This window comes from Microcaecilia unicolor, chromosome 12, assembly GCF_901765095.1.
Source record: "Microcaecilia unicolor chromosome 12, aMicUni1.1, whole genome shotgun sequence".
NCBI classification, from domain to species: domain Eukaryota; kingdom Metazoa; phylum Chordata; class Amphibia; order Gymnophiona; family Siphonopidae; genus Microcaecilia; species Microcaecilia unicolor.
In genome coordinates this window covers 43,175,798-43,195,396 of record NC_044042.1, presented here as the reverse complement: position 1 = coordinate 43,195,396, position 19,599 = coordinate 43,175,798, and the positions used below count along the sequence as shown (strand labels likewise).

At 42.3% G+C, this 19,599-nt stretch overlaps 1 protein-coding gene across 2 annotated transcripts in view; it reads left to right on the top strand.

Annotated features, from left to right (window-relative positions):
- The first annotated feature begins 1,956 nt into the window (after nucleotides 1-1,956).
- Nucleotides 1,957-19,599, top strand: part of ZBTB16 (zinc finger and BTB domain containing 16) — a 294,044-nt gene continuing 276,401 nt past the window's right edge. For both annotated transcript variants that reach the window (XM_030221434.1, XM_030221433.1), the window contains exons 1-2: nucleotides 1,957-2,163; nucleotides 7,607-8,914. In XM_030221434.1, coding sequence (XP_030077294.1) covers nucleotides 7,674-8,914 — 1,241 coding nt within the window. In that variant the 5' untranslated portion in view covers nucleotides 1,957-2,163; nucleotides 7,607-7,673. The remainder of the gene's footprint in view (nucleotides 2,164-7,606; nucleotides 8,915-19,599) is intronic.

The window sequence follows — 19,599 nt, the reverse complement described above, 5'->3', positions numbered from 1 at the left end:
TGTCTCTTTCCTCCATCATTGTTGATGGCAGACAGGATGGCGGAACTGAGCGCTGTCCAGCTGCCACTGCTCGTGCACCGACCGATCCCGGCTGGGGTAATGCCTCCATCCCCCACAGGGGTAATGCCTCCATCCCCCACAGCGATCTGCCGCCCTCCTCCTCCTCCCCCCCACTCCTTCATCTCTTCCTAGGAGCGGCGTTCCGTGCGTGAAATCACGCATAGAAAAGTCCAGGGCGCACGCTAGGGCTGCAAAGTTTAAGCAACTTTCTTTCCCTCCCGCCCCCCAGCACTTGTTTCCTGACAAACTACAGCTGGGGGGTCGTGTTATTTTCCCATCCAGATTCCACATTACAAACCCCAATCACAAGGACACTAGATGGATGTCTACTCCCCCGCCCCCCTCGCGTCCACATTTTACTAGATTTCCAGCAACACTATCCGCATATCCTTCTGTTAGAACTGGTCCATTGTTGCGAGATCTGATTTAAAAAAAAAAAATCCTTCCATGAAGCAGCATTAGATTAGGAAACGCCGAGCAAAACCCAGAGGAGCCCGCTGACACCCCGGTACTAAAACCCAGAGGAGCCCGCTGACACCCCGGTACTGGCTGCACTCTAACTGCACTGGTTTCAATCTTAATCGCTGTAGCACCACATTTTTTCCTAAATTTCCAAAGGACCCCCCCCCCCCCAAAAAAAAAAAAAAAGAACTAAACGTTCATAACACCCCGGTATCATCACAAGAGATTAAAACGCAAGCTTTAAAATTTGTTTAAATAAAAACGTAGCTACTTTGCTTACAATGAGTCATACTTAGGCGGGAGAAAGGAAAAGCCAAATCGTCATCGTCTGGATGAAAACCTCTTTTTTGTTTTCACGTTACACCGAATGAGACCACGGAAGAAAATAAGAACACTTTCCCATCTATTGAGAACATTTAAACACTCATTTTATTCAGGTGTGAACAAGGAGCAGTACGGTGGTAAAAAGGTTTCTGCCTCGGTGCTTCATCCCAGCAAAATGAAGCGTCACATAACTAGTTTATAAGGGTCAATATATCACGAGGTTCCGGTTTGACTGTGCTAGTAATTTAGCATTTGGCACATTGCGCCAGATGTATTAAATGTGTTTAGCGAGGAAACACTTAAATATATCTGAGGCCAAATGACTCGACACCCTTCGCTTTTGGATACAATGGTCGTGGTTGGCCGGCCCCCCTCTCCCCAAGTTTAGCTCTAACAGTTAAGCAGGCGTCCCTAGTAGGTTTTGTAACAATATTTTAAAAGTTTTCGGAATTAAAAGGCATATTAGACTGTAGTATAAAATCATATATAAACAAAATCATCAAATTAAAATGTTATACAAGCATATGGGTCGAGGCAGCCGCATGCCATAAGGTGCAGTCCGTGTTTTTTTTTAATTGCAAAAACATTTATGAAACCCCTAATTCCAATTTTCCATATGAAAACCCAAGCGCAATGAGGTATAATGTGATAAAACTGGAGCTGGTTAAGCCTGTCCTTAGGGCTAACAGCGCTCTAATCTTATATAGATGAGAGTGGGGATCATCCACAGAAACATCCGTGCGTGCAAAGACATTGAAAATAGTTACAGAGAAAAAAATAATCACAAACTTCAAAACAGCTTGTTATATCTTACAAAAAGAACCAAGTAAACATTAAACGTAAAAGAAAACTAACAAAATAAAGTCCTGCCCGTTATCTGAAAATAAAACCGAGATTGCAGTGCTACAAGCAAAGAAGCAGCAGCTAGGTGTCAGGCAAAGATGCATTTGTGTAAGAGAGGGCGGATCCTGGGAGGGAGAAAGAAATGTGTTGCCTGCGATCAGGTTGAAAACGAACAGAGAGCAGCAGCAGCAGCCACACCCACTCCCGCACAGATCCCAGGGAGCAGCCAGTGGCTCTGCCAGCAGTAAAGATGGCCGCCGCCTTGAAGCAAAGCGCGAGGCTCCGCACTGGTGGAGCGGCGTGAGGCAGGGGCGCTGTGTTGACGTCACCGCTCTGTTGATTTGCTAACCTTAAAGCAGAGAGGAGTTAGTGAGAATGGGAGCGGGCACTGTGAACTGGTGTATTATGCTGCTGCTTTAATAACATCAACAGTTATCTCACACAAATTTTAATGGTAACAGTAGAACATCACCGGTGAGTGATCTGTGCATGCTGATATTTTACAGTACCCATTCGCATTGAATTGGACCATATAATCTTACCAGTGCTGTCATGTAATAAACTTGGTGTGTTATTTACAGTGGGGATTTATTTTTAGGAGGTGGGGAGAGGGACTAGATATGCGTTAGTGTGCTTAGAATTTATAAGCAAAGTGAAGGGGGTAAAGAGGAGCACTTGTTTCAGGGTGACTTCTACCAAGAAATAGCAACAGTAAGAAAGGTGGGGGAGAAAAAAAAAGCAAAAGCCCTTTAAATGTGGAGCTTGAGCTGTGATGGGGAAATGAACGTTTCAATGATTATATGGGGGGACTGAATTGCCCCTTTTTTTTCTGGGTGAACGCTAGCTGAAAGATGAAAAAAGAAGGAAGATTGGGTATGATCTAAACTGTAATGTATTTGGACTGAGGCTGGCAGGAGTAAAACGTGTTTTATTTCTCACATTGCAAGAGGAGGGGGATGGCTCTGTGCTTGCTTGTTATTTCTGAGACTAACATTTTCTGATTTACTGGAGATTCAAGGATGCCCCCCCGCTCCAAAGCTTTTTAAATTAGTTTTGGGTATAGTTCTCTCGTATTGTCTTTACACTGGTACTTTTATAGCTGAAACGCGTTTAGTTCAGTGGGTTTTGTTTATGTTTTTTTTCTTTTCGTCCCAAATTAAAAGTGCTATTCTGAGCCTGCTGGGTTAATTACAGTTTTGCACCTGATGAATATTTTATGATTTGTAATTCATCTTGTGTTTTCTGCTTAATGGCACTGTGAACGTGTTTGCACCCGAGAAGGCGAGAATCATTTCAAAAGCTCCCCGGGATGGGCAAGCGTTAGCTGGCCAGTGTCTCGGCCAGTGGGGCATGTGTGAGACCCGATTTGGGGCTTTGATGCCGGCAGTACGGCCCAGTTTGTCCCTAGTTCTAGTCCTGCAACCTGGATGTACCTACGTGTTGGTGAAAGGGGCACAAAGTAACGTTTGCGATGTATTCATTTATGAACCCAGGCTTGATTAGCAGGAGACGGAGTGGCGCTATCAGATGCTCCTTGATCCCTATAATGCACGCTTATTTTTACTGTGGTGCCTTGCTACTTTGTATATTGTGCCGGTTTTGTTTCCTTCTACGGAGACCAGACTGGCTTGTTTTCAGGGGCTTACACTGATGTACATTGTACCATTTTAGTACGCCTTTTAATTTGCGTTGGCGCTAGTTCCTTCGTTTTTATTTTTACAAACACGGGCTCTTGTTTCTGAGGGCTTGGAAGTTTTGAGCAGCAAAAAAAAAAAAAAGTATCTGGGTACTGAGATCAGCTCCTCTGTTAAAGTGTGAAGCTAAGTCATCTTGTGTTCCCAGGAATTAAATCGTGGGCACCCATCTCTCTATTTTTGTGGATCTTAGACCTTTATTTTTGCGAGCGGGACTCGGACTCAGCATTATAATTGTTATACACAACTGATAAAGGACTTTTAATAGTTCACTAATTAACCCTTTAAACTCGTGAAAGCATCTTTGTTCTGCTGAAAGATGGCTTTTCCCTGCTGAAAGGAAAACAAGGAGTTCACAAGTGAAAAGTGGAGGGGGCTGGGTGTTTGGGTTAATCTCTTGATTTTTGGACCTCTTTCCCTCCCCCGCCCCCTTTTCAAAATATTATATCCCACTTTTTGTCCCTGACAGTAAGGTGAAAGTTAAGCTTGTTTTTAAAAAAAATCACCTATCTTTTTTTCAGCAGCAAGGCTGGGAATGGGGGAGCAGAAGAACTCAGTTAATTTTTAATTATTTTTCCAAGCCCTTCTCCCCCCCCCCCCCCACCTTTATAAAGGCAATCACACAGTGGCCTGTTGTGAAAGCAAAATGATTTGTGGGAATGTGCTAGAACGTAGTAAAAGCCACTTACTGCCACCCTTCCCATGCGTTTGTGGTGAGGAGTGAGGAAGCCTTAGAGCCTAAATAGGGTTGGAGGTTTTGATAATCCTAGTTTTTTTCAGGGAGTTGGGTCACTGTTCTCCTTTGACTAGCTGAGTTTTATTTTTTTTAATGGGGGCAGTGGAAGAAAAATTGGGAAGTAGCCTGGAAATTGTCACTGTAAGCAAGCTTAAAACAATAAGCCACTTAAAAAAAGTCAAACGCAATTATTTTGGGACTCTGAGAACATCACTCTTTTAAAGCAAATGTAGTTTGATTCTTGGGGGGGGGGGAGACAAGTGGGTTTCCTTCGGTAAAGAGATGAAATTGTTCACAGTACACCTGTTGTACATTTTGCTTTCACCTACATCTTTTTAAAGCTGAGAGGTGTTATGCTCTTCAATGAGCACCTCATTCCAGTCAGTTCTTTGTATTAAAGCAGCATCTGTCTGCTTTTGTTGAATTTGGAATGGCTGTCTACAGTGGACCCGCTTGAAATTTCTTGGCAAAATGTGTGACCTCAAATTTATTAGTTTTTGGTTCTAGGCTCCTCTTTCCTTCCAGCCTGCCACTGGTGTTTAGCATTGGTCTCAAATATTCAAAAGAGAGGCAACCTGACTTTCTCTTAACCTTTAAATGCTTGGGTGTTCTCAGTGCCCAAGATGGGAATGGACAGGTATTTTATTTAGGTAAATGTGCTGTGCCTGGTTTACCGTAGGGCCGAATGTCGGAACAGAGAAATTTAGTTATATTTGTGTACTTGTATTAAGTGCAGGTCTGCCTCTTGTGCTAACATGGCAGATGCGGATTGTGGTTTATAAATCTTTGCTGTGAATGGATGCTGTGGCTGAAAAATGGGAGCCAGTTTCACTCAGTTTTAAAAAAAGCACATATGCATTAAGTCTGCATACAGAATGAAACTTCACAAAAGAGCATTTCAGCAACATAGAAGAAAGCATCATGAGACTGGGGAGGGGGGGTGGTGGTTAGCAGTGTACAGTGGTAGCCCAAGACTAGGCATTGCCTGGGGCAGCAAAGAGCAGCTGCAGTGGAAGAAAAGCCATAGATCTGTGACAGTCACACAGATCCAAAGGATCATCACTGTATACTTTAACCTGCCTTTTATAAAAATATTCTCAAATACATTTGCAATACCATTTTTATATCATCATCATTGTTGAGTTTAGTTATTATTCTGAGCTATTGGTGTGTGTGTGTGTGTGTGTGTGTGTGTAAGGCTAGCCTAGGGTGCCCACTACTCTTGCTCTGGCTGTGTGCTAGGGTGCAGTTGAGAATTTTAGATTTAGGCTTGTATGCTTCTGTTGATAATTAATAGTGAGAGGACCTTGTTAAAGGGAAGTGTCCATTTAAAGTAACCTCTGCTGCCCAGTGATAAATTCACTGTAACAGGAGACTGGCCGGTATCTGCAGTTTGCACTGGATGGAAATACACTGAAAGTTGGCAAGGCTTTGAGACATTTTTGCTGTCTTGATAAGTGTGCTGTATTTGTTGACTTTTTTTTTTTCCTTTTGTGGAACCATACTTTTAAACATTGCTGTTTTCATTTTCCACTTAAACTACTGTAACTCCGTCTTTGCAGGCCTCCCTCTATACTTCATTAAACGACTACCAATTGCTACAATCTTCTTCACTTAAGCTGTTACACTGCTCACCCCTCCGCTCTGATCCTGTAACCCCCTCTCCTTCACCAAGAACATTGGCTTCCCATCTCTGCAGGATAAAATTTAAGATCTTGTGCCTTGTGTTCAAATCCCGCCTATCCTCAGCTCCAGCTTGTCTTTACGCAGTCCCGCTTCCTTAGGCTCCCTCATGTCTCCTTTGATCATCCAATGCAAGTCTCCTTGTTCTATTCCTCCTGGCCTTCTGCCTGAACATCTCTTGCCAATCTTCCTTGGCCCTTCTCTATGGAATGCCCTCCCCCCCCCCCCCTTCACCAGGAACACTTTTGTGCCAGGTTTAAATCTCTTCTCAAAACCCATCTTTTCTTGGAAGCTTTTGGTAACGCCTGCTCTTAGTCCTCCCCTTCCCTGATGGGTTGTTTTCCCCTCTTATGATTGTATTACTGTAAACTGCGCAGTAGCCAGCATTCGACCCTGTGCGGTACATCAAGCCTTTGGAAATAAATAATTCCCTAATTTTCTTCTCAAAAATGTGCCACAAAATAGTTTCCCTCTCCCCCTCCTCCTGCAGCCCTCTGGGAGTGGGTGAAACACCCGAGTTCAGACTTTATGAGGCAGAGAAGGTTTTGCCAAAATTAATGTTAGCTTTTTTTTTTTCTTGTAAAGAGGAATTTTGATTTTTATTTCAAGTTGTTTGAGAACTGTACACACTTTTTCTTTCTACTCTCACTGTTGGCTGATTATATATATATATATATATATATATATATATATATATATATATATATACTTTTTTTTCTGAGGAGCTGCAATGGGTGTGAAGAAATGCTGAGAGTGCTTGTGTCCCTTCAGCAGCAACATAGTCATACCATAATTTCATAACCCACACATCTTAATTGAGATCCTGAAACAGTGTATTAAGTGTGTGTGTGCTTAAGGAATGGCTGAGTTCTTCAAGATTCTTCCTTCATTTGAGTCTTTATCTCTCTCCCACTTCTGTTTCTCCATGTAATATAAAGTGCACGATAGATTTTTAAGGGGTGGACTGAAGGGAAATTTGCACAGCTCTTTCCAGTCCTGGAAAAGATTAGAGATGGTATACAAATATTTTACATGTCTAAGTTGAAATCATTATTTGTTTTTCCTTCTAAGCTTGTAGAATCCATCCTACCATTTTGGAAGAGTGCTAGCCCTCAGGACAAGAAGGGGCTAAAGCTACAGATGGGATATATTTTGCTAAGAATACTGTACTTGCTACTAATCAAAGTGACTTTTGTTAAATGAGCATAATCTTGATCAAGGAGAGCTTTCCAAATTTTCTTTAGTCAAAATGATTTTCAAGAGCATTCTTCTTGTTTTCCATATAGTGATCACGTCAGAGTTTGACTTAGATGGAACTTAAAAAGAAGCTAATTCCAGTCAATGGTATAGGTTTGTACAAAATACTTTATAATTAAATAGATGTATTCAACAAGGATAATATGCTGGGAAAATAAATTCAGCCACTTCTGGGATTTGTGTTCTAATCACATTTGTATACTGCTGTAGTTGTGCAACTGTTTTTTAAGACAGTACTAGTCAGATGGGAAAAGTCTACTTAAGAATATATGGAGGCATATTTTCAAAGCACTTTGGGAGGCTAAGTTCCATAGGTTTCTATGGAACTTTGGGAGGCTAAGTGCTTTGAAAATGAGCCTGAGAGTCATCTAGATTTTAGCAGATGAAGTTGAAGCAGCTTGCTTGGGGTTGGAGGTGGAACTGTAGACTACATAAGTCTCTTCTTTAACTACTTTGATAACCACTGAAAAAGATGTGGCATGTTATCCAGTTCTAAATGGGTGTGTCTTCTCTCTCTTCCCTCCCCCCCCTTCTCTCTCTCTACCAGAAAATCATTCACAGAGCTCGTTCAATACAGAGCAAGGATAGCCTCATGACTGAATCTCAGGAGCACCATGGATATGACTAAAATGGGTGTGATCCAGCTGCAGAATCCAAGCCACCCCACAGGGCTCTTGCACAAAGCCAATCAGATGCGGCTTGCAGGGACACTTTGTGATGTTGTCATCATGGTGGACAGTCAGGAATTTCATGCCCATCGGACAGTTTTGGCTTGCACTAGTAAAATGTTTGAAATACTGTTCCACCGCAGCAGTCAGCATTATACCTTGGACTTTCTTTCACCAAAGACCTTCCAGCAGATTTTGGAGTATGCTTACACTGCCACACTCCAGGCAAAAGCCGAAGACCTGGATGACCTTCTCTATGCAGCAGAAATTCTAGAGATTGAATATTTGGAAGAGCAGTGCTTGAAGATCTTGGAGACCATTCAGGCCTCTGATGACAATGATGCAGAAGTCAACATGGGTGATGGCACTGAGGAGGAGGAGGACAGAAAAGCCAGGTACATCAAGAACTTGTTGATTTCAAAACATTCCAGTGAAGAGAGTGGTTGTACTACCGTAGCATGCCAAAATCTGACCAGTTCTCTGGTGGACCAGAGTCCATCAGTTTCTACTTCCCTTGGACTTTCAGCCATGAGCCCCACCAAGACTGCTGTGGACAGCCTGATGACCATTGGGCAGTCACTTCTACAAGGAACTTTGCAGCAAAGCACTTCAGACTTGCACTCCACAAGCAGCAGGCATTCAAGCTTTTCTGAGGTGAAAACTGAAGTCATGCAAGTGGACGAGGCCTCCAACCGTGAAAGCCCTACAGCTGAGTCTAGCATTTCCAGTGGTGATAAGCCAGATGACAAAAATAAGGAAGGCCCTGGAACACCTACCCGTAGCAGTGTTATCACAAGTGCCCGTGACCTGCACCACAATCGGGACGAAAATGCCCCAGATATCGCTCCTGAAGTGGGCCAGGGGTTCCCTGTTGGACCAGAGCATTCAGTTTCTCAAACGGACAAGCAGTTGAGCCTCTATTCGGCCTTACCAAATCATAAAACAGACTCCATGATCAGCATGCCCCCGTCCATGGTGCCTAGTCTGCACATGCAACCTGCCCTTGCAGTGTCTATGGACTTCAGTGCATACGGAGGGCTGCTGCCCCAGGGCTTTATTCAGAGGGAACTGTTCACTAAACTGGGTGAGCTTGCAGCTGGCATGAAGAGCGAGAGCCGCAGCATCTGTGAGCGTTGCAGTGTTTGTGGTGCAGAGCTTCCTGATGGTGAAGCAGTAGAACAGCACAGGTAAGATTCTGTCCCTCCTTCTTATTGTAAGGCTCAAGCAGATGGCAAGAGACTGGGGTCAAGGAATCGTGCCATGTTCACATTTAAGGTCTTCTTTTTATCCCATCAATTCCCCTTCTGCTTCTTTGGCTTCCAGCTCAAATCGAGCCAGCCTTTATTAGGCTACGGTGTTGAGGCTTGAGTCGCAACTACCTAAGTTTTATGTATGCTGTTTCCTAGCTCTGTCCTTCATCCTAGTGTAATCCTTGGCTGGTGGCCACAAACTATTGATTCCTCCAGAACCCAGCTAACAGAGACCCCCAGGTCTGGCGACTAGGTGTTGCTGTGGTGGGCTAAGACATCCTCCCCTCTATGAGGCTGCGAATGCTTTTTCTGCAGTAATCTCAACCAGTTAACCTGGCTATCAAACCCTGGTCCATTGCTTGGTGGTACACAGGATTTATTACTGAGCCAGCTTCTTTACATTTGCTATATACCTGTATATTTAAACAACATTTTGACAGTACTTCTTCGTCTTGTAAGTTTTCAGTATTTCACATAAGGAATCATGTCCACTTTGGGTGATTATCACACATTTAGCTCAGATTGTTGAGTTTGGCATTGTATAAACCAAGGAAGTTTGATAATAGGAAATGGCATGATGTCACAAGGCTGAAGCCAGTCTCTACCCAAGGAGGTTTTAATTCTCTCCAATGCAGGTGCTGCCATCTTGGCACTCCCAAAACAATTAAATAGCTAGATGCTTTTGTAATGTCGCTTAAAGGGACTCATTTTCAAAGCACTTAGACTTACAAAGTTCCATAACTTACTAGCAGGCATATTTTCAAAGCACTTTGGGAGGCTAAGTTCCATAGGTTTCTATGGAACTTTGGGAGGCTAAGTGCTTTGAAAATGAGCCTGTATGTAACTTTGTAAGTCTACGTGCTTTGAAAATGTGTCTTAGTTAATCTGGATCAACATTATAACATTTGCTCTTGTGTATGAGGTACCATATATATTTGAATATAAACTGAGATAACATTTTCCCCTAGGGTTTATATTGAAGTATTCCTCTCCTTCCTTGCCTCCCCATGGTGCTTGCTGCCACCCCCTCCCACAGGCCTGCCTGTTGCCTCCACAAACCAGAAACTCCCTCATGGCAGTCCTTTTTCAAAGGGAGACAACATGGGCAGGAGTGTGTGGGGATCATTGTGTCTTAGCTTGCCACTGGACCACCAGGGCTATATGGCATGTCCAGGGGTGGGGGCTATCTGATGGGGTTCAGGGAGGGGAGGAGGGAGGACAGAAATGAGGGAGCTTCTAGTTTTGTGGGGGGGGGGGGGGGGTTGGGGGGGGTTGTGGCAGTAGCAGTAGTGGAGGAGGGACAGAACGGAAGGAATGCTGGATGCCACACAGGAAGGAGGGTAGACCCAAATAGAAACAGATTCAATTATTGATGTCTTTTTGGCCAAAACAATCTGTATTCAACTATATATGGTAGTTTATGGAACTTCTCGGAGCATGGCTGTAGGGAAATCTTATAGGTTAGTGGCTGTCTTAAAGTAATATTCTGTTTTGTCAGTGGATGTGAATGACGTGCTTTTGGGTATGATATTTTTAGTCTGGAAAAATATTAGTTCTAATTTTTATTCATTTACAAAATATAATTTTTTCTTATTTTATTCTAGTTCTAGTTCATAGTTTTTATTCAGTCCTCTCCGAAAAAGTTCTAGTTCTTATTCAGTTCAGAAATCTCACAACAAATAATTTTAGTTCTATCTTTTTTTTATTGAAAGCAGAACAGACATGTCGTGTCGCTGTTCAACTGACACTACAAGACAGAAAACAGGTCATTCAGTCTTGTCTTGTGATCTGATACAGAAACAAACTTTGCTCTTCTGCAGCTTGGCAGACAGCAGATTGGGTGGGCCCGGGTGGGCAAGTACGTGGGTGGGCCGGCCCAGCACTGCATGCAGATGGTGATTGGGTGGGCCAGCAGGCATGCAGGTCATAGCTGTGCAGTTTGCTGCATCTCCCTGACCTGCGCAGACACCGTTAACTGAGCATGTTTGTGATTGCCAGCATTGGCGGTCTTGGGGAGACACAGTAGACCTGCAGAGTCTACTGTCAGCAACATGTACATAGCCCCTGCTTGGGTAGACACTGTGGACAGCACTACATACTGATAATTTTTGTTAAGGGGAATTAATAATTTTAGTTCGTATTCTATTCATATCTCTATCCGATTAGATAGATTTATCTTATCTATCTTTAGCCAGCTTTTACAAAGTATGCAGTGTGTTAATGCCATATATGCTGCTACATGTTGTGTGCCACAGTTTGCTTGTGCAGACCTAAATATTTGGAAACTGGAGCTTCACAGCAGTTATTCTACTGAATACTGGAAAAAATGGGAAGCGGCTGAGAAATTCAGAGAAAACTGAAGTTTACCTTTCTCACAAATTTATATCGGTTATTCTTGTGGAGCTTCTTTAAAAGAAATGCCCTGCTATAATTTGAATTAACTTCACAATGAAACATTCTGGCAGGAGTTCAGTTGATATATGCTGCTGTTGTGCTCTTATGTAAGCCAAGGGGAGGGGGTGTAAAGACATTAAACAGGATAAAATCCTTTTACAAGGTATAGCAGGAAGTTGCAATTCATGGGGTGATAGGGGCTTTTCCTGTCTTTAACAGGTGCCTTGCACCATCTAATATTCCTCTATCACTCTTCTCTTTTGCCATCCTGATGGACATCTTATGGACCTACTCAGGGCTTTTTTTGAGGGGGTACTTGGGGGTACTGAGTACCGGCACCTTTTCCATTGTCTGCTAAAATTGACCCATGGACCCCAAGTTTTAATGAAAGAGCTCAGACTCTATGCAACAATTCTGCCTTGTCATAGATTCTGTGACTGGTTGTAGGGGGGCCTGGCTATTGTGGGGTGGGCCTATCAGTGATCACCTCACCCCTGAAGGGTGGCCTGTCATTTGAGTACCGGCACCTTTTTTTGCTAGTAAAAACACACTGGACCTACTCATCTGAGTAGCTATGGTTCATAAAACTAGTCGTATCTGGTTATATTGGAGTACTTTAACCTGCAGCATGACTTAAACATTTACAAGCTCCACATGGACCATACCATTTCTTATGAAATCATTGCTAGATAGGATCTCTAAGTGGCCAGTTTTCTCCTGCTCCTTTGGCCTTCCAGTTCATTTGAAATCAGCCTGCATTGGGTACAGCCTTGCAGACCTGGTGTTAGACGTGCTGGGGCCCAGATTTGGAAAGGGGGCCCCAAAGCCACACTGGCAGTCTGCACCTTCTTTTATTTTGAGTAGGTTGGGGGGGGGGGCAGGGCAGGACGTCTTTGCACACCCCGTTTGCACACCCCTTATTAATCCAGTTTATAATTCCTGAATAAACCTTAGTTCCTTCTTTCTTATTTTGATTCTAACCCCCCTGTTTACTAAGCTGCGCTAATGCCGACACAGCAGCCGCTAGTGTGGCTTAGTAAACACATTCTTAGCTATTTTTGGATTTAAAATAAGGAAATTGTATTACAAAAAAAGACACCAAACCAATCGCTCTTGCCTCCCAATAGGAATAAGCTGGCACCTGCTGATGACATCATTGGTTGACTGGCTACAGGCAAATGGACCATTATGTCATCAGGTAGGTGACAGCTTGATAGATTAGGGTGATGTGAAAACTTAAACTCTGAGTGAACATTGCCCCGTATTACTTCATTCTAGTCTTCTGGGTGCTGGTTTCAAAGTTCACCTGTAATCTATGATCACTATTGATTGTAGCTGTTAATTGCAGGATAAGACTTTGTTCAAAGCAACTTTTTTTTTCTTTTTTGGTAAATGTACGTAAAACATCCATTTATGTAAATACTCTAGTAACTGAGTCGGCCTGTTTATTGTTAAATGTATTTTTTATGCATTGCAGAATGTCAGCACATTCCTACCTTTTTTCCTACTTTTTTTTTTTTTCCAAATGCTTCAGTTTTAGGTACATCTGTCAAAGAGTAAATGCTATTGTTGAGTTGGTCTGATATGAACAAATGCATCCAGAGCTTAAATTGTGTACCTTTACATTGTGACACAATGGTGTCTTTTCCGTGGACAAAGAGACCCCCCCCAGACCATCCCCCTTTGCCCTTGTGGCAATCTGACCACATGATTTCTGTTAGGGGTTAAGTACAAGAACATGTAAGGAGTGCTTGCTCCTGTACTTGTCAGTCGTCCCCCCCCCCCCCCCCTCCGACCTACTGGGATCCTGGGGGAGGCCTGGGACTGACCCTCGGATTAAATTGTTTAAGGGTTGTATTTCAGATTTCTATCTATATCCTATATTGAGCAGTGGGGTAATGGTTCTAGCCCACCACACACCAAGGCTTGGAGGTACCCTAGTGTTCGGGAGGGGAATGTACTTTTGTGTCACATTCTCAGGATACACTTTTCAGCTTGTTTTCTCATTGCTTTGTTTGCAAACTAAAGGCTTTTATATAGATTTTCCTTGGATCTTGTGGCTTGTCTTCCCCCCCCACCCCCCCACCCCCCCCCCCCATATATTGGTGTAAAAGAAACTTGGTTGCAGCCTGAGCAGAGGATCATTGAGCACAAATAATTCAGTACAGAATCTAGTCTCCCAAGATAAACACAACATGAAACACTTGTAGGAAGGTAACATTGCTGTCTACTTCCTTTGACTTCAGAAATTACTGACCTTGCTGTGCAGAAAGTATTTCAAGCATTTTACCAGTGTGGTGTTTTATGGTATTGATTTGAGCCTACTTGGTTACATTTGAACAAGTGAGCCTCTATGCTCTTTTGCAGACTGAAGAAGCTGCTTTAGCTTGTCCAGGTAAGTTAAACTGAGGACCAGGTGGTTGAAAATTCTGTGCGGAGGGAGTAATTTAAAATGGTTCTTGTTAACACTATGGTTTTCTGTTCTTGGAAGTCACGTTTGTCTCCTGGTAAAATTCTAGAGACACTTACAACAGTTGAATTATTGACAACCGCTTATGTTTATCATTATCAAATGGCACAGATTGGGGGAAATGGAACTTTTGTAGTTTGACATGGATCTTTGTATGACATGCCAGCCAGATTTTTTTTTTCATAGTACATTGCTATTCTCAGCATACATTGAACTTGCTAGCCATTGATACGTAAGTAACCTTAGTCTGGTAATTTTATTACTCAAATTTCTTAAAATCAATTCTAACCAGTACTGATGTACCAACTTACATTGACATCTACTGGTGAATCAAAAAGGAATGCCTCAGACACTTTGCCGTAGGATTGAAATTCTTTAAACGACTCATTGGTAATGTCTCTCCACTCCTTTTGAGCATTCAGAAATGGAGTCTTACTGTTGCATCACAGAGGATAGCTGAATTCTCTATGAAATTAAGCATCTGCTGTTGTGAGGTAGTTCATGAAACTATTCTGAATGTAGTTTCAGGGAAAGGTTTTAGAGGTGAGCAACTTAAAGAATTTCCTTGTTAGAGGGTGTGGATGATGGCGCTGTTGGGTGAACTTCCACAGAGTATGCAGTTGGTATAAATTTCTTGCAACAGGTTAATGTCAGCTACAAAAGGGATCGGGTTCTAAGCAGCAGCTGGTGTTAACCCTAAATGTTGACTGGTTTGACAAGCTTCAGGAAGGTGCATAGTGCTATATACTGTACAGTGTGCAATGAAGACCTTAATCTTCAAATTAAAAAGCCTCTTTTCTTTGAGAGGTTGCTTCTGTCCTTCAAATGTCCAATTGTTTTCAAGTCCCCTGTAGTTTTTTCATTGTGCCTCAGACCCCATATTATAGGAAAATAACATTTTTTAAAGCATTTTCAGTGCATATAGTACAGCATTTTAATGCTGAAGACCATTAGAAGTGTTTCAGCCTTGAGACATTTTGAAATATGTCTTATAAGGTCTGTCTTCAGAAGCTATCTGATGCATAGTAATATCGGAGCTGTTGATAAATCACACATTCAACCTCTTGGGGTAGAAATGGGGAGCACTAATTTTGCAGCCTGAGAGGTAGTGAATGTTTCCGTACTAAAACGGAGCTCTCTCTCTCTCTCTCTCTCTCTCTCTCTCTCTCTCTCTCTCTCTCTCTCTCTCTTCCTGAGGCGCCTCACGTTATGAATGACTCTTATCTGCTAATGACTTTAATTTATTTATGCAAATTAAAACCAATACTGGATGGATTTTCAGTTTTAGGTTTTGTTAAACTTTCCTGTTTAATAGTTTTGCTTTTGAACTGCTACAGCGTCACAGTACAAAAACGTCAGGTTAAGAATGCCATTTCTGCCTGGGGAGCCAGGCTCTTAATAAGATATGTTATAATGGTGACTGCTGGCTAGCTCATCAGAGGGCTCAGAGATGGCATATTCATGGAGGCTGAATTTCCCTCCCATGTTTTGATCGGTTCTTTTGTGTGAGGCAAATATATATAATTTTTTTTAACTAATAAATGGAGTTTTCTTTGTAATACCATTAATTTGGCTGTTTAATATTGTATAAATTTTTTCTGTGGAGTTACTTCTGCCATATTTTTTTGACATCTAGTTGCATGCCCATTCCTAAACTGTATGGTGCATGACACCTATGGGTGTCTCTAGCGTTAGTGCATACTAAAAATTTGCAGCTTAGTAAACAGGGCCTCAAGTGTCTTAATCTCATTAACATGGATAGGGTACAGAATTTGTGCACCTCCTTCAATGTCAGCAGCATAGATGTGTCCAGAGCTCTGGCAAACAGGTTCCCCCCCACCCCCAAAACAACAAAAAGAAGGCAAATGGAAGAATTCTAGCCATGCATAGTGAAAGAAAGCAGAATTAGGAATATTGAGAAGCATGCCATGTACTTTCTCTGTCCAGTGGCCTCAGATTGTTGCCTCCATAAACAGGACAAATAAAGCTCCCAGGGACTTGTGACCTGTCGAGACATAATTTCAGGTGCACATGGCAGCAGTTTTATGAAACCTTTATGATGTAAAATATTTAGTGTGTTAAGCCACTATTTAAAATAACAAAGAACTTCCCTCCCATAGTATGCACCAGAGGTTGTAGTGGGGGTAAGATGCTTTAGGGCAACACCAGACATGATTATTTTCAGAAATTGTAGGAGTGGAGTGGGAGGGATGCGGTGTTTTCCCCTTGATAGTAAAAAAGGGCTACTATTCCAAGGTCTAGCCTCTAGCTTAGAGGCCCTATTAATGGCAGCTGGCATTGTAACCCACTAATAGAAACCAGCTTTGGCCCATTGGCTGGGGGGTGACAAGTAGCCCTTGTCAGTGGATGCATGTGAGGAAGTTCTTATTAGCTTTATGGGCTGGAGAGGGAGCCCTGTTCAGGAAATGAATGTTGTGGTCGAGGTCCCATGTCTTGACCCTGATCGTGTAACCTCCAAGTCCTGGTGGAGACCTTTGTCAGGGCTCTTGGTATTTCTGCTGCTTTCTGCTTCTTGTCATAGGTAGGGGCAGGAGTATGATCTAGCCTGCTGCAGCCTTGAACTTTGGATTGATTGATTAATTCATTTAGTCCGTGGTGGGTTGTTTTTTTTTTTGGAGGGGGGGCACTTTGGTTAAGAGCGTTAACTGCTAGACCCAGAGAGTGGAAATACTTATTTGGAGGTGAATATGTTCATCCTAGTGCAAGCTGTGTCCCCTACTTTGTAGAAAAGTATTAGTATCATAGCAATGTTATTTGAATGTTCTAATTGTGTGCTTATTAGATATTCTATCACTAGTATGCTTATGTCATACTATATCTCTGTTATTTGAATTTCAGTGCTGTTACATGGTAGCCCAATTGTTAACTTGAAAATAGCAAATTGAAACCTTTCTTCTTTCAATGTATTTGCTTATACTTGTTTATTTTATTATTGCTATGCTGGTAACAAAATCGTAAGTTTAATGTTAAGCACTCAAAATTGCATGCACAAATTTGGGCATTTGCTCAAGTGGGTGCTAACAATCAATTATTGATACTAATTGGCAACAATTTTAATTTATGCACGTATCTTGCTAGACGCTATTCAGTAAAGATTTTAGCATGCAACTGAAAATGGAGTGTGGCCATGGGAAGGGCTTAGGAAGGTCGGGGTGTTCACTTGAGATATGCGCAGTATTATAGAATATGGAAGATTCACGCCTAATTTGGCTTGAGAATTTACACCAGGTTTCAGCTGGCATAAATCTTCATGCCCACATTTGGGTGCAGATCCCAGCATGAAGCACTGTTCTATAAACGGCACCCAACTTGGAGCCATTTGTGTGCCATTTACTGAATCCAGCCTTTAGTGCCCAAGTATTACATGCCCCACTTACGTCCCTCTCTTGGTGCCCTACAAGTCAGTTCAAGAGAATCTGGTGCCTTAGGTGAACCTTCAGCTTTGCACCTGTCCATAGTCCCAGCATGTGCCCTTCCTTCCCTTTCTTCTACCAGGGCCTCCCTCACCCCTCTGTGTCTTGACTATCACTGCTAATGGGCTACCTTTCCCAAGTCTGCCTGATTCTGCATCAATGATCCAGAGTCAACACAACTAGGGCAGGACCTTGAGCACCTATGCATACTCAAGGCCTGCTACGTCTTGCTCCTTAATTCTGAGCTGTGTGAGCATTCAAAGCCCTTTGCCAACAGTGCTGACTTTGTATTAATGACACTGCTGTGCCCAGCAAGCAGAAGTATGTGGTTGGCTTGGCCCTAGTTCTAGGTATACATCATGTTTTGTGACTACATCCCTAAATCATAAGACAATATTGCAGGTGCTAGTTTTCATTAGTAGAACATCTTGGTCATGTCCCAGATATGTAACACTGTTCTGGCGAGACAGCTGAATTAAATAGAGCCTGTAACTTCCAGTTTCATGGCATGATAAAGTGTAAGAAAAAACAGAGAAAAATGAAAGCAGATAAAGGCCTATCCAGTCTTCCCATCTATGCCATCTACTATCCCTTCCTCTCCCCTAGAAATCCTATGTACCTGCCTTAAGGTTTCTTGGATTCAGTTAGTTTTCATCTCCACCACCTCCACCAGGAGGTCAGTTCATGAATTCACCACCCTTTCCCTAAAGAAGTATTTTCTCAGGTTATTTGTGAGTCTGCCCCGTTTCACATTCATTTAATGCCTCTTCATTCCAGAGCTTCCTTTCAATTGAAACAAACTTGGAAGTATTAAGCATCTCTATTGTATCTCCCTTCTCCTGCCTTTCTTTCAAGGTATACATACTGAGATATTTAAGTCTGTCCCCATATGCTTTATGAAGAAACTATTGTCCATTTTAGTAGCCATCTTCTGGACCAACTCCATCCATACCATTCAGGGTGTCTACCCTATTTTAGATTTTGGTATAAACCGCAAAGAGGCAAACCTTACCAGACAGCCCTTCAGCAATATTGCTTACAAAAATGTTAAAAAGAACAACTCAAGAACGGAACCTTATGGCACACCATTGTTAACATCCCTTTCTTTAGAGTGAGCTCCATTTATGACTGCCCTCGGTAACCTTTCACTAAACCAGTTCTAACTCAGACCGTCGGTTAGGGCCCATACCAAGGGCACTTGGTTTATTAGCCATCTATATGGAACTGTATCGAAGACTTTGCTAAAATCTAAGTACACCCACATCTAGTTCTCCCTCGATCAGAGAACAGGAAATCTCTGAGTGGAATGCTCTTTCCAATGTATATTTACTGTGGATTTTTAACCAATCTGTTTGATATAATTTTCACTGCAGCTTACAGTAGTCTTGGTATTCAGGAATTAGAAATATGTGTAGTGTCCTCAATTTCAAATTTGTTGTGCATATCTTGAAGTCAGTGTATTGAAGTGTTTTAATAGATACATGTAGCTGTGGTGCTCGGACTTTTTCCTAAGTAACACGTTGCTTCTTGTAAATGCATCTAAATGTGAAAAAAGAGAAATTGACCCCTGCTTTTATATATAAATACTTTTTTGTTTAAATAGGATGGAGTTGGTCCAGAGGGCGGCTACTAAAATGGTCAATGGTTTTGGTTGTAAAGCATATAGGAACAGACTTAAAGGCAGAAAAGGGGAAATATGATAGAGATATTTGAATACCTACATGGCATAAATGACAGGAGGGAAGTCTCTTTCAACGAAAGGAAATTCAGGAATGAGGAAGCATGAGATGAAGGTGAAAGGGGATTGTCTCGGGAGTAATCAAAGAAAATACTTCTTCTTAGAAAGGGTGGTGTATGCGTGGAATGACCTCCTGATGGAGGTGGTAGAGACAGCTTGTACTGGAATTCAAGAAAGCATGGGATACACAGAGGATCTCTAAAGAAGAGGGAGGTATACTAGAGATTTAGTAGATGGTATGGATGGGCAGACTGTATAGGCCATGTTGTCTTTACCTGCCATCAATGTTTCTACTCTAGAGTTGAGGTTCTCAAACCAATCCTCAAGACACCACCAAATCAGTCTAGTTTTCTAGATATCCAAAATTAATATACCGCCTTGAGTGAATTCCTTCAATAAATCCAAATAAATAAAATAAATAAATAATATGTATGAGATAAATTTATATGCAGTGCCTCCCTTCTATTGAAATCTATGCCATGTATATTCATTGAGGGTATCCTTAAACCCTGCCTAGCAGGGTGTGTCCCGAAGCCTGGGTTGAGAACCCCTGGCCTGTCTCTGAGGAGTGTGTCCATCAGAGTCA